The sequence below is a fragment of the Macaca nemestrina genome, chromosome 14 (assembly GCF_043159975.1).
Source record: "Macaca nemestrina isolate mMacNem1 chromosome 14, mMacNem.hap1, whole genome shotgun sequence".
Classification (NCBI taxonomy): Eukaryota; Metazoa; Chordata; class Mammalia; order Primates; family Cercopithecidae; genus Macaca; species Macaca nemestrina.
Window position 1 is genome coordinate 62,880,589 of NC_092138.1, and position 15,103 is coordinate 62,895,691.

Sequence of the window (15,103 nt, forward strand, 5' to 3'; positions counted from 1 at the left end):
TCCCGGCCCTAGCGGGACTGGGCCCCTTTTAGGGAACGGAAATTGGGTCAGTGACGAAGTTCTAGGGCCCCAGCTACTCATATCGCGAGAGTAGCTCATGCTATGGCTGGGGATAGTGGCTCGGAAGGGCCAAGCCCCGCACATCGTGCGTAGAGCGATCTCTCTTCTCTTGGACTAGGTGGTGAAGCTTAGTAACTGGGTTTAGGAGGAGAGAGGACTTGTCCCGGCGCTGCAAGTCGGTGTGGGTGTACTGCCCTCCCACAGGCTCTTTCTGGGGCAGCGGCGCACTGACCTTCGACAGGCGGGCGTCGGCCAGGTCACAGCCCGTGACGGTGACGGGCTCTTGACGTGTAGGGTGTGGTGTGCTCATACTGCCTGGAGTGGTGGCGTGGGCGCGAGCCGAACTCCAGTAGTTTAGAGTCTCAGCCTGCTATGAACCTAGTGTGACTCAGTCTCAGTCTCCTCATCTGTCAGGTGGGAGTGGATAAGTTAATTCCTGTGATGGCTCCCGCCCTGTACTGTACCTATTCCATAATTGTTCACTCACTCACCCCCTCCTGGAGTTGCCTCAGTGTGTAGAGACAGCCTCATTTGTTCGTTAATATAACATCCATTTCCTCAGGGTGTTCCATAGATCAGTGTTTTCCAAATTTGTTGGACAGCAACCAAAAGAAACATTTTGCATCACGACCTTAAATATTGAACACTTACATAAATATAAAAGCGAATCAGAAGTTTCTGGAAGCATTGGGGTTGGTTGGTTTGTTTTACAATCAGCAATATATTCTGTTTTCTATTTCGTTTAAAAATATGTCACAGCCCACTGCATTCATTTGATTTTATGGCCCACTCTGGAAAACAGGGCAGCAGTTTGCAGAATGGAGTTTGGAAACCATTGTTTGAATCTTAGCTCTGTCCCCGACCAGCTGTTGGGGCACCAAGAAGACCATATGTGTATTTGTATACTGGGTGGCAGGTAAAATGTATTTATTACTATGGTTCTTAGTTTAAAAAGTTGGGGCTGGGCGCGGTGGCTCACGCCTGTAATCCCAGCACTTTGGGAGGGTGAGGTGGACAGATCACGAACTCAGGAGATGGAGACCATTCTGGCTAACACGGTGAAACCCCGTCTCTGCTAAAAATACAAAAAATTAGCCGGGCGTGGTGGCACGCGCCTGTAGTCCCAGCTACTCGGGATTCTGAGGCAGGCGAATCGCTTGAACCCTGGAGGCGGAGGTTACAGTGAGCCGAGATCACGCCACTGCACTCCAACCTGGGCGACAGAGCGTGACTCCATCTCAAAAAAAAAAAAAAAAAAAAAAAGTTGGAAAACACACTGCACTGGTATACCCTAGTCTTGTTGTGGATATTAAGTCTTCCTTGGGGTTGGAAAACTTTGGGCTGGGTATTTTGTTATTCTCCTTACCTAGTCCTTCACCAGATTCTCTAACTGGATCCATCGATCGTCTCATCCACAGGCTCATTTCTGACTCATTTCTGTACCCTTCAGTGTTTGAAGAAGAATTGGGTGGGGCCTAGTTGTGAGTCATCGTGTTGAACTTTGGTGTTGTGCCCAAGTTATTACCTCCAACCCACAAAGTATCTAATGAGGCAAAATCTTCTAGTCCAAAGACCTCCTTACTCCTTTTCGTGTGCTTTAGTTTGATTTTGCTTTAGTTCCCATTCCGAGTTATTATTTTAGCATCATCTTTAGCCCACACCCTCATCATCAGAGTCTTTAAACAGAAGCCCAGTGCAGAGGATACCCTTCTGTCCATGAGCAGACTCTGCAATACCAGCCTTGTCTCTGGACTTTCTAATCTGCCAGTTGGATTTCTCTTTATTCTGCCCTACCCACCTGTTGGACACCTACTGTGCCGTTGTGTTCTCTTGGATTCAGGGTACCACTTACTTGTATTGCAGCCATGGTGACTGGATATCCTATTTACTAACTTCCAGCTGCTTGAAATAGTGAAAAAAAAATTGGTGTCTCTGATCTTTGCCATGGCCAGTTTCCTTATCAATGTGTCCTATTTCCCTTCCTCATGTCTCTTATGGGTTTTTTTCCTGAGGGCTTTGCCTCCTGCCTCATGTCTAGTTGAACATATCCTGTATATGAATACATGCAACCGTCTCTGGATTCTCTAGTTACATCAACTCATTACTGCTTAACATGAAGCACTCTTTTCCCATCCTTTACTAGGCTTCTCTAGACATCTTTACTGATCTTATTTCTGCCCTTCTTTCCAGTCTTGCTTTTTCAAGCAAGAGAGAACTACACAATACCCACTGGTCCACTTTAACCATTTCAATCTTTAAATTATCTTATGTTTCCAGAATACCTCTGCCACCTTCTGCATTTGTCTAACCCCCTTGTCATTTTGTGAGGCCGTCCATCCTACCCCTTAGAATTCTGCCTATGTGAAAGCTTTCAGGACAAACCCTGAATTGGATGAGAGGTTACTCTATGACCTTTATGATCATTCCATTCTTCACTGTATGTGTCTGTGGTACCCACTGCCCAAACTCTGTTAGTGTAAGAGCAGAGCATGGTCTCTAATACACATCCTGAGTTGGAATCCCAAGTCTTCCTTGGAATACTTCTGTGGCCTTGGGCAAGTTACTTACTCTCTGTGCTTCAGTTTTCTCATCAGGAATGTAGGAATTAAATGAGTTAATACATGTAAAGTGCTTAAGATAGTGCCTGGCACATAATACCTAATAAATGTTAGGCCTTATTATTAAACCTGAAACCCTTAGCCTCTATACTGCACCCACCTATGCTCAAACCTGTGTGTTTCAGATACTCTGTAGTCCTAACAGCAATGATAGAGTACCATTTTAACTATTTTATGTGTGTTATTAACTTGCTTTACTCTTCATTGCAACTCTTTGATGTAGAGATTGTTACTGTCTTCATTACATGTAAGGAAACTGGGACTAAGTAACTTTCATAAAGTCACAATAAGTGGTAAGTGACTTAAACCCACGTCTTCCAGGTCTTATCAATTTATAGTATATTCTGTATGCTACCCATAGTTCTGACTTTGCTACTAATTTTATGTCCTTAGGCAAACCATTTTGTCTTTGCACTTCAGGGACTGAATTGACTGTACCAAGAAGCATCTTCTGGGGGAACATGAGTGGGTTGAAGGGGAGTATGCTTAATTTTTTCCACTTTGGGATTGTTGACCATATCATAGAGACTGTGTATGGAAAACCCAAAATATATTCCTAGGGGAAAGAGATGAAAACTAATACACTTATTAAGTACTATTTATGAAATCATATTTGAATTTCTCAGTAACCACTGAAATAAGTATTGTCATCCTTTACCATAGACAAGGAAACTAAGGCTAAAAGCAGGCACGGGATATCCCTAAGTTCATACCATAAGTTGGACAGGCAGACTTTAACCCATTTTGGCTTAGTCCAAAGCCTGTTTACTTGATATTACACAATGCTGCTTTAGTGTTTTGAAAGAAGACCACATGGAACCTGATGATTGATATCCCTGAACTATTAGCTGGCCTTAAATTTTTGTAATAAAAGAAATACGTGTATACATAGTACTTTATGGCCCAGGTGAGCATTTTTACTCAACAGTACTTAGCTGTCATTGGCTATTGGTGTTTGGTTTTTGGACATGGAATAATGATTGATTAGTCCTCCACAAGCACCTTGAACCCACCACCTTCACTGGAAACATAGGTCTTACTTAACAGCATGTTTATACAAAGTCCTAAGGAAAATGATTTTTAGATTTGGCTTAGAGTCTATGAGTTTCATGGATGAAGCTTAATTTCTTTACTGGCATGTCTATTTTTTATGTCCTAGGTACTTTTAAATTCAATACAGATGCTGCTGAATTCATTCCTCAGGAGAAAAAAAACTCTGGTCCTAATTGTGCGACTCAAAGGAGATTAGACTCTAATAGGATTGGTAGAAGAAATTACAGTTCACCACCTCCCTGTCACCTTTCCAGGCAGGTCCCTTATGATGAAATCTCTGCTGTTCATCAGCATAGTTATCATCCTTCAGGAAGCAAACCTAAGAGTCAACTGACGTCTTTCCAGTCCTCTCCTTATAATAAATCGCCCAAGAGCCATGGCCTTCAGAGTCAACCTTGGCAGAAATTGAGGAATGAGAAGCACCATATCAGAGTCAAGAAAGCACAGAGTCTTGCTGAGCAGACCTCAGATACAGCTGGATTAGAGAGCTCGACCAGATCAGAGAGTGGGACAGACCTCAGAGAGCATAGCCCTTCTGAGAGTGAGAAGGAAGTTGTGGGTGCAGATCCCAGGGGAGCAAAACCCAAAAAAGCAACACAATTTGTATACAGCTATGGTAGAGGACCAAAAGTCAAGGGGAAACTCAAATGTGAATGGAGTAACCGAGCAACTCCAAAACCCGAGGATGCTGGACCCGAAAATACCAAACCTGTGGGGGTTTTCCACCCTGACTCTTCAGATGCATCCTCTAGAAAAGGAGTATTGGATGGGTATGGAGCCAGACGAAATGAGCAGAGAAGATACCCACAGAAAAGGCCTCCCTGGGAAGTGGAGGGGGCCAGGCCACGACCAGGCAGAAATCCACCCAAACAGGAGGGCCACCGACATGCAAATGCAGGACACAGAAACAACATGGGCCCCATTCCAAAGGATAACGTCAATGAAAGACCAGCAAAATCTACCTGTGACAGTGAGAACTTGGCAGTCATCAACAAGTCTTCCAGGAGGGTTGACCAAGAGAAATGCACTGTACGGAGGCAGGATCCTCAAGTAGTATCTCCTTTCCCCAGAGGCAAACAGAACCATGTGCTAAAGAATGTGGAAACGCACACAGGTAAACCTACCTAGATTGGTGGAAATATTTTGTTGTGTTTTTTTTTAATTTAAATTTTTAAATAAGTCATATATTAACATAATTTAGAAAGCAGAAGGTATAAAAAGTTACACGGTGAAAAGTCTCAATCTTTATTCACTGTCTGCCTAAGTTCTACCACCACTCGCTGCTCCCCTCCCCAGTTCTAGGTAACCACTTAGTTTTATGCATATCACAAGCAAATACAAATAATAATTCTTTTTCTTTTCCAAATGAGGAATTTTGTAAGGGTTTTCAAAAATGCAAATACGGGTGGTGTAGATGTCTGGTTACAAGATTGTATTTGAGTTGTGAAAGCACAAGTGGTGGGTCATAACACCTCTGCTGCCTTTGTTGGTTTCATCCTGCATCATCTCATCTGCCTCATCTGGTCCGCTTAGTTGCAGCAGTTCCTAACTGATCTTGTCATCTCTTAATTTCTCTTTCAGTTCACCTCTTAAACTAGCATCAGAGAGCAATCTTTATAAAACACATATTTTATTTATTTTTTTTTTTTTGAGAGGAGTCTCACTCTGTTGCTCAGGCTAGAGTGCAGTGGTGCTGATCCCGGCTCACCACAACCCCTCCTGGGTTCAGATGATTCTCCTGCCGCAGCCTCCCAAGTAGCTGGGATTACAGCCGTGTGCCACCATTCCCAGCTGATTTTTGTATTTTTAGTAGAAATGGGGTTTCACCATGTTGGCCAGGCTGGTCTCAAACTCCTGACCTCAAGTAATCCTCCCGCCTCGGCTTCCCAAAGTGCTGGGATTACAGGCGTGAGCCACTGCGCCCGGCCTAAAACACACATTAAACTGTGTCACTCCCCTGCTTAATTCCATTTACTGCTTCTGCCTTACTCAACAGGCCCATCTTCTGCTGCTGCCTCAGTATCTATCACATTTTATTCCCTGGATTCTACACTTTTTTGTCTTTGCATGCTGTTGCATGTGGCTCCCTCTCTCTCGAATTTGTCACTCAGTTCGCTGGCGAAGTCTTATTCATTTTTCAAAAGCTACTTTAGGCCAGGCATGGTGGCTCACATCTGTAATTCCTGCACTTGGGAAGGCTGAGGTGAGAGGAACACCTGTGTTCAAGCCCAGCCTCGGCAACATCGGAAGACCCTGTCACTACAAAAAAATTAAAATAAAAGAATTAGCCAGGCATGTTAGCGCATGCCTGTAGGCCCAGACACTCAGGAAGCTGAGAGGATCACTTGAGCCCAAGAGATCAAGGCTGCAGTGAGCTATCGTACTCCAGCCTGGATGACAGAGCAAGACCCTGTCATGGAGGGGGGAAAAATTACTTTAGTCACATGTCCAGGGAACCTTTTTTCACCTCTATAGATAGCATTAATCTCTTACAGCCCTTACACTTATGTCTTTCTCTTATATTTGCATGCTTCTATTATAGAACTTACTACCGGAAGCCATAGTTTATTTATGCTTCGTTGTCCTCTACTAGTCTGTAAACTCCTTAAAAACAGACACTGTGTATTTCTTTTCTTTTTTTGTGACCCTGCTGCCCCACACAGCTCTTGAAACATAGTAGGTACTCAGTTCCGACCGTTTAAAAGTTCATCCTTATATTGAACTGAAAGCTTCTTTCCTTTCCTTCCTATCCTTTGGTTCAAGTTTTATCCTCTGGAGCAGCATAGCAACTAGTCTCTCTTCTCACAGCTCCCCTCTTCCTTATTGCAAATCAGCTTTTTGCAGTATTCGAAGACATCTATCATTTTGCTCTAAGTGTATATTTCATCAAGCTAAATAGTTTTATTCTGCTAGCTCTTCCTCATGGACCTTCACTATCTTAACCCCTCTCCAGTTTAATGTGAGACACAGCCCAACCCTTGAAGCCACCATCTACCCAGGGCCTGTTTTTACACCAGCCTGTCGTTCTAGTTGCTTGTTCATCAGGGTTGTTCTTGGAACCTCAATGTATGTGTGAAGCAAAGCAATGTTATACCAGAGTTGTTATTGAATCCTTAGGCTGGTTAATAATTATCTCTTGCTTTATAGCAAATTATCACAATGTAGTGGCTTATGATAACACACATTTATTGTGCCACTGTTTCTGTGGGTCAGATGAATGGGTCCAGGTTAGCTGGGTTCTCTGTTCAATGTCTCCAAATTTGGCTAGGGATGTGATCTCATCTGAGATCTTTCAATCACTGGTTGTTGGTAGGATTCAGTTCCTTACAGGTGTGGGACTGAGGTTCCTGTTTTCTTGCTGGCTGTTGGCCAGAAGTGTCTCTCAGCTCCTAGAGGCCACCTGTGTTTCCCTGCCACATGGCTCTATACACAGCATGATAGTTTGCTTCTTTGAGGCCTGCAGGAAAGCAACTGCTGCCACTTCAGATCTCTCTGACTTCTGTTTGATTTTTCAACTCTTTTGAAAGGGCTTACCTGATTAAGTCAGGCCCACCCATACTCAAGGAGAGGAGATTATATAGGGTATGCATACCAGGGAAGTGGGAATCTGGAAGACCATCTTAGAATTCTGCTTAACAAATCTCTTGGGTCCTTAACATTCTCACATTATTCGTATCATTTTTGAGAACACTTCATTCATATTTATTGCATAAATACTACATACCAAGCACTGTTCTAGGTACAGGGAATACTGGTGGAATTTACATTCTGGTAGGGAAGACAGGCAGAAAGCACTTAGATATTTAATATGTCAGGTGGTGATAAGGACTAAAAAGAAATATTAAGAAGATTAAGAGGACAGAGTGACAAGAGTGCTGTTTTAGATAGGTTGACCTCTTTGATAAGGTGACATTTGAACAGAGACAAGAATGAAGTACAAAAATGCACCTTGTGGCTGGCTTGAGAAGAGCATTCTAGGCAGGGGGAGTAGCAAATTTAAATGTGGGGAGGGGTATTACAGGCAATGAAGATGGGGGCAGGAAAGGTGGTCAGAGAAATAGCAAGGGCTGGATCATGTGAGGCCCTTAGATTTGGTTCTGAATAAGATGAACAGCTGCTGGAAGGTCCTGGGAAGAGGGATGGCATGGTCTTACATTCTGAAATAATCAGAGGCCGGACGTGGCGGCCCACACCTATAATCCCAGCACTTTGGAAGGCCAAGGCAGAAGGATTGCTTAAGCCCAGGAGTTTAAGACCCGCCTGGGCAACTTAATAAGACCCCATCTCTGCAAAAGGCAAAAAAATAAAAATTAGCTGGACATGGCGGCACATGCCTGTAGTCCCAGCTACTCAGGAGGCTGAAGGAGGAGGATCACTTGAGCCCAGTGGGACAAGGCTGCAGTAAGTAGTGATCATGCCACTGCATTCCAGCCTGGCTGACAGAATGAGACCCTGTCTCAAAAAAAAAAAAAAAAAAAAAAAAAAGATTATTAGGCTGCTGTGTGGAGAACAGGCTCTAAGAAGGCAACAGGACAAGTTAGGAGACTATTGCAGTTGTTCAGGTAGGAGATGATGGAGACTTAGACTGGAGTAATAGTGGTGGAAAAGGTAACAATTGGATAGATTTTGGATGTATTTGGAAGGAAGATTTTATGCCTGAGCAACTTAGAAGAATGGAATTGGCATTCACCGAAGTGTTAAAAGCCTGGAAGAGAAAAAGATGTTTGTTAGTAAAATGTTTTAGTTTGGAATAATTTCGATTTATAGAAAAGTTGCAAAGATGGTTCAAAGAATTCCCATGTATCTTTCACCCAACTTCCTCTAATGTTAACATCTTACATAACCAGAGTACCTTTGTTAAAACTAAGAAATTAGCGTTGGTATAATCGTATTAACTAAACTACAGATGTTTTTCAGTTTTCACCAGTTTTTCTGCGAATGTCCTTTTTCTGTTTCAGGACCCAATCTAGGATACCACGTTGCATTTAGTCATATCTCCTTAGTCTCCTACCACCTCTGACAGTTTCTTCATCTTTCCCTTTTGGAAAAGATGTTTTTGCTTTTGTTTTATTTACTCTCGTTCAGGGAAGATTTTTTTTTTTAATTTGGTTAAATTTCTGTAATCCCAATACTTTGGGAAACCAAGTCAAGAGGATCACCTGAGCCCAGAAGTTCAAGACCATCCTGGGCAACAGAGGTAGACCCCATCTCTACAAAAACTAACAAAAAAAATCAGCCAGGTATAGTGGCACACACCTATGGTCCCAGCTACTCAGGAAGTTGAGGTGGGAGGATCACTTGGGCCCAGGAGTTTGAAGATGCAGTGAGCCACGATCATGCCACTACACTCAAGCCTGAACTTTGGTGACGCCTATAACTTTCACGGAAAGAGGTTGTGGAACAGACTAGATACCACTCATTTATTCCTTTATCCATGAATTTAACAAATATTTAACGGAGCACATAGTATATGCCAGACACTGGAAATACTACACTCAGCAAGGTAGACAAGACTCTCCCTCCTCACAGAGCTTTCAGTCTCAGGGTGTTCTCTCTTTCTTTTGACATCAAAGCGAACAATCAGAAAGTAAATCTTAGGAGAGCCAATATTATGGAATATTACGATGTGTGCTTTTGAGTCAGATAGTTTGACAAGTTTGAATTTTGACTTTTAAATTTCTAGTTCTGTGACCTTGGATAAATGATCTAATTACATGAAGCCAGTTTCTTCATCTGTAAAATTGTACCTATGTTGTAGCCTTTTTTTTTTCTTTGAGAAGGAGTCTAGCTCTGGAGTGCAGTGGCGCAATCTCATCTCACCGCACCCCTGCGTCCCAGGTTCAGGAGATTCTCCTGCCTCAGCCTTCTTAGTAGCTGGGAGTACAGCCGCATGCCACCACGCCCAGCTAATTTTTGTATTCTTAGTAGAGATGGGATTTCACTGTGTTGGCCAGGATGGTCTTGATCTCCTGACCTCATGATCTGCCCACCTTGGCCTCCCAAAGTGCTGTAATTACAGGTGTAAGCCACTGTGCCCAACCTGTTACAGCCTATTTGAGAGGACTAACTAATAATATGTAATGTGCTTGGAATGTTGTATTTTAGGTTAGTTTTATTCTTTTAACTTATTTGGACCTGAAAGCAAATAACAATAATATTGTGAAATAAATCCAGTGCTAAAAGTATGTACTCAAAAAAGCATCTACACACACTCACACTCAGTTTTGAGAGTATTGAGAGTATCTGGCTGTACTGAAATCTGGAAAGACTTTGCTGTAATTGTGTTTGAGGAAAAAATTTGGAAGTGGGCGAAGGTATTCAGAAATAAATCTGGGAGGATTAAGCTGATAACTACACACTGGTCTCTGTCATTGGATGTGGAGCTCCTGGAGCCAGGGACTGTAACACCACCATGGGGCTTATGGTAGGCACCAAGAATATCTTTGTTTTTTTTTTTGTTTTTTTTTTTTTGAGACGGAGTCTCACTGTGTCTCCCAGGCTGGAGTGCAGTGGCGTGATCTCGGCTCACTGCAAGCTCCGCCTCCCGGGTTCACGCCATTCTCCCGCCTCAGCCTCCCAAGTAGCTGAGACTACAGGCGCCCGCCACCACACCCGGCTAGTTTTTTGTATTTTTAGTAGAGACGGGGTTTCACCATGTTAGCCAGGATAGTCTTGATCTCCTGACCTCGTGATCCACCCGCCTCGGCCTCCCAAAGTGCTGGGATTACAGGCTTGAGCCACCGCGCCCGGCCAAGAATATCTTTGTTAAGGGAATGACTAAAGACTTTTTCAGGGCAACTGCTAGAGCCATCTCACCACTCATGGGTTGTTGGAACCTGCCCAGACTTGGGCTTCTTATAGCTGACACTACAGCTTCATGAGCCCCTTCCTAACCTAAATCCATGGATCTGATAGATTTAGAGGATCCTGGAAAATAGAAAATGCAAAGCAAGATTCTATATTGCCCAGTGGATCCTCAGGCTTTGTTATAAGGGTCGTTTGGCTACTCTGCTATTTTCCTGGGAATGTTTCCTTATTTATGGGAATCCTCACCTGAATGTCTCCTTCCTAAATCCTCTTCCTCAGCATATTCCTGCCCCTTATTGGCCTCAGTCTGAATAGCCAGCCGCCTTACCCAGAATCAGGTATCCCTTAAAATCTCTGTGTTTGGATTCTTCTCTTGAATGACTTGATCCTTGGTTGATTAAAGTGAGGAATGGTTTTTTGTGTTTGAGTTTATCTTTTTTATTACTTTGTTTTTTAAACAGGTTCTCTGATTGAACAACTAACTACAGAAAAATATGAGTGCATGGTGTGCTGTGAATTGGTTCGCGTCACGGCTCCAGTGTGGAGTTGTCAAAGCTGTTACCATGTGTTTCATTTGAACTGCATAAAGAAATGGGCAAGGTCTCCAGCATCTCAAGCAGGTCAGTTAATTCTCTCTTCTGAGTAGTTATTCTCACCCATTTGATGTGTTCAAGTATTAAGCCTAGCTTTAAAAATACAGTTTAATTTCTCTTGACTGCTTTTTCTGCAGGGAGTGTATGTTACCTTGATCATGTGTTTCAGATGACCAGAATTAAGTTATAGATCTTAAATAAACCAGCTAAACATAACAGTATTAAAATATATTTTAGGATATGATAAAATCAGTCACTCATATTGAAAATGATGGCTTTTACTTATTATTTTTTCTTTGACATACTGATTTTATTTCCTGTGGATACATACACAGAAGTGTGATTGCAGGATCATATGGTAATTCTATTTTTAATTTATCTTCTCATTTTTGGCCTGGTGTAGTGGCTCATGCCTGTAATCCTAGCATATTGGGAGGCCGAGGCAGGTGGATCACCTGAGGTCAGAAGTTCAAGATTAGCCTGGCCAACATGGCGAAACTCCATCTCTACTAAAGATATAAAAATTAGCCAGGCGTGGTGGCGGGCACCTGTAATCCCAGCTACTTGGGAGGCTGAGGCATGAGAATTGCTTGAACCCAGGAGGTGGAGGTTGCAGTGATCCGAGATTGCACCACTGCCCTCCAGGCTGGGTGACAGGGCGAGACAGCCTGTCTCAAACAAACAAACTAAAAAACATCTTTTTTTTTCATTTTTAAATTCTTACTATGCATACATAATAGTTTACATGTTCATAGGGTACACGTGATATTTTGATACAAGCATACAATGTGTAATGATCAAATCAGGGTCATTGGCATATTAGGATTCCAACACCTCAAATATTTATCATTTGTTTGTGTTAGGAGCATCCCAATTCTACTCTTCTAGTTATTTTGAAATATACAATAAATTATTGTTAGCTATAGTGCTACTAAACACTAGATCTTATTCCTTCTATCTAACTGTAATTTTTTTTTTTTTTTGATACAGAGTCTTACTCTGTTACTCAGACTGGAGTCCAGTGGTGTGATCATGTCTCACTGCAGCCTTGAATTTCTGGACTCAAATGATCCTCCTGCCTCAGACTCCCAAGCAGCTGAGGCTATAGGCACATGCCACCACATCCAGCTAATTTTTTTGAGACGATCTGCTGTGTTGCCCAGTCTTGTCTTGAACCCCTGGGTTCAAGCAGTCCTGCGTCAGCCTCCTAAGATGCTGGAATTAGAGACATGCGCCACCATGCCTAGCTAGTGGGTTTGTTTTCTGTTTTTTGTTTTGTTTTTTTTGAAAGGGAGTCTCGCTGTGTTGCCAGGCTGGAGTGCGGTGGCGTGATCTCGGCTCACTGCAGCCTCCCACTCCCGGGTTCAAGTGATTTTCCTGCCTCAGCCTCCCAAGTAGCTGGGATTACAGGTGCGCATCACCATGCCCAGCTAATTTTTATATTTTTAGTAGAGATGGGGTTTCATCATGTTGGGCAGGATGGTCTCAATCTCCTAACCTCGTGATCCACCCACCTCTGCTTCCCAAAGTCCTGGGATTACAGGTGTGAGCCACTACACCCGGCCTTTTCTTTTTTTTTTTTTTAATGAACCCCATATTCAATGGAAAATGCTGTATTCAAGCTAAGCAGTCAGTTTTGTGAATTTATTCCTTAAATGTCTGATATGCTTAACATTGAAATTATTACCACTACTTCAATATTGTGGCTTCCTATAGATTTAAATTTAATTACATGTGGCTTTTGGAAGAAAATTTACTTGGCCTACTCCCATTTTTCCTGACAGATGGCCAGAGTGGTTGGAGGTGCCCTGCCTGTCAGAATGTTTCTGCACATGTTCCTAATACCTACACTTGTTTCTGTGGTAAGTTTGTTTATATACACTGGAGTCTCTTTTACTATATACATTGTACCTCAGTTCAGGAAAGGTGATCTACGGGGCATGTTTTAGAAGTTACTAAGGAGACTTCAAAGCTATAGGAGTCTATAAGACTATATTTATGTCATCCATCACACAGCTAGAGCCAAGGCCTTTGTGCTCCTGACAGGCTGTTTTGGAGATGACCAACCAGGCTCATGCTGCTTCTGGGCTGTAGTGCTGGTCTCCTTGGTCTTGAGACCAGGCCTGACCAGGTAGCAGATGTAGCTGTGGACGTGGGCTTCATCTCAACCCCAGCAGTTACAGCTTTGATATTCCAGATTTGAGCAGTATGAGTAAATAACAGTGTTTATTTTAATCCTAGAAATAAGTCATTGGTATTTATAAGAAGCAGTTTTTTTACAAACCAGCATTGTAAACTTTATCCTGGCATCTTCCCTCTTTATGGAATACTTCTTTGTTTTTTAATATCTCAGTTCCCCTAAGTATTAGGGGAAAACTTCCTGTAACCCAGATGCTCATTCTTGCTGCTAGCCCATTTCTGCATGGTTTTTTTCCCTTTCCTACCTTTTAATGACTAACCTCCCTCTAGTTGTTGATTTTTCAGATTTTGTTTCTTTACTGTCTGTCTCCCTCCCTGAAGCATTGCATTTTTGCTTCTGTCTTGTTGCCTCACTGAAACTGTATTCAGAAATTACCAATGGGCCGGGCGTAGTGGCTCATGCCTGTAATCCCAGCACAAACTTTGGGAGGCCAAGGTAGGTGGATCACCTGAGATCAGGCGTTCGAGACCAGCCTGGCCAACATGGCGAAACCCCATCTCTACTAAAATAAATTAGCTGGGCATGGTGTCGCATATCTGTAATCTCAGATACTTGGGAGGCTGAGGCAGGAGAATCACTTGAACCTGGGAGGCAGAGGTTGCAGTGATCCAAGATCATGCCATTGCACTCCAGCCTGGGTGACAGAGTGAGACTCCATCTCAAAAAAATAAGTAAATAAAATAAAAACAAATCACCAATGACTCCTTTCCAACCATATCTAAGGCTGGTTTATAAGCTCATAATCTTTTTGGCAGAGTGATAGCCCTTGACACCTTTGACCATTCCCTTCTTGAAATAAGTAACTCTTCCTGTTTCTTTTTTTTTTGAGACGGAGTCTCGCTGTGTCACCCAGGCTGGAGTGCAGTGGTGTGATCTCGGCTCACTGCAAGCTCCGCCTCCCGGGTTCACGCCATTCTCCTGCCTCAGCCTCTGAGTAGCTGGGACTACAGGCGCCCGCCACCACGCCCGGCTAGTTTTTTGTATTTTTAGTAGAGACGGGGTTTCACCATGTTAACCAGGATGGTCTCGATCTCCTGACCTCGTGATCCACCCGTCTCGGCCTCCCAAAGTGCTGGGATTATAGGCTTGAGCCACCGCGCGCGGCAACTCTTCCTGTTTCTTTCTGCATGCTCTCCTTATTTTTCTAACCGGTTTGCTCATATTTCTCCTTTCCCATTACTTAGCAGCTTTCACAAAGAGTCAGTCATTTACCATCAACTCTGTATCTTCTAGACACAATACCTTGGTGAACTCCTTGACTTCCCTTCTTTTCTTTCAATTCTTAACAACAGTAGCATTTAAAATCTGACCCCAAAAGCCCTCTTACAAAGGAAGCTTTCCTTTGTTATTCTCTCTCTCACTTTGGCCACTGTTTTATATTATTTGGAATTTTCTGGTCTTACATGTTTTATTGACAGAATCTGAGCCTTAATAGATACTAAATTGGTATTAGGTGAGGGAATAAATATTCTTGAATATACTACTACCAGAAAGGCAGCATGAAACTGGAAGTAAGAGATCAATGGAAATTTGGGCAAATAGGACAATACCAATACTTAATACCTTATTTTGAAGGATTTTTAAACATAAAGTACCACAATGGAATTAAAAATCTTGTTACAGCCTTTACTGGCAAATTAGATGAGAGACTCTAAGGCGGTATAAGAATGTGGAGTGAAGGTCAAGATGATCTGAAAGTGGTAAAATGATGTGAGAATGTACATAAAGGCCTTATTTGCCGATGACTTTGCCCCACACTGTTCTTCCAGGAG

At 42.8% G+C, this 15,103-nt stretch overlaps 1 protein-coding gene across 10 annotated transcripts in view; it reads left to right on the forward strand.

Annotated features, from left to right (window-relative positions):
- The window catches only part of LOC105485665 (nuclear transcription factor, X-box binding 1), an 81,160-nt gene that overhangs the window by 404 nt on the left and 65,653 nt on the right, over window positions 1–15,103 (forward strand). For all 10 annotated transcript variants that reach the window (XM_071077915.1, XM_071077912.1, XM_071077913.1 and 7 more), the window contains exons 2-4: window positions 3,838–4,845; window positions 11,000–11,158; window positions 12,916–12,993. In XM_071077915.1, coding sequence (XP_070934016.1) covers window positions 3,838–4,845; window positions 11,000–11,158; window positions 12,916–12,993 — 1,245 coding nt within the window. The remainder of the gene's footprint in view (window positions 1–3,837; window positions 4,846–10,999; window positions 11,159–12,915; window positions 12,994–15,103) is intronic.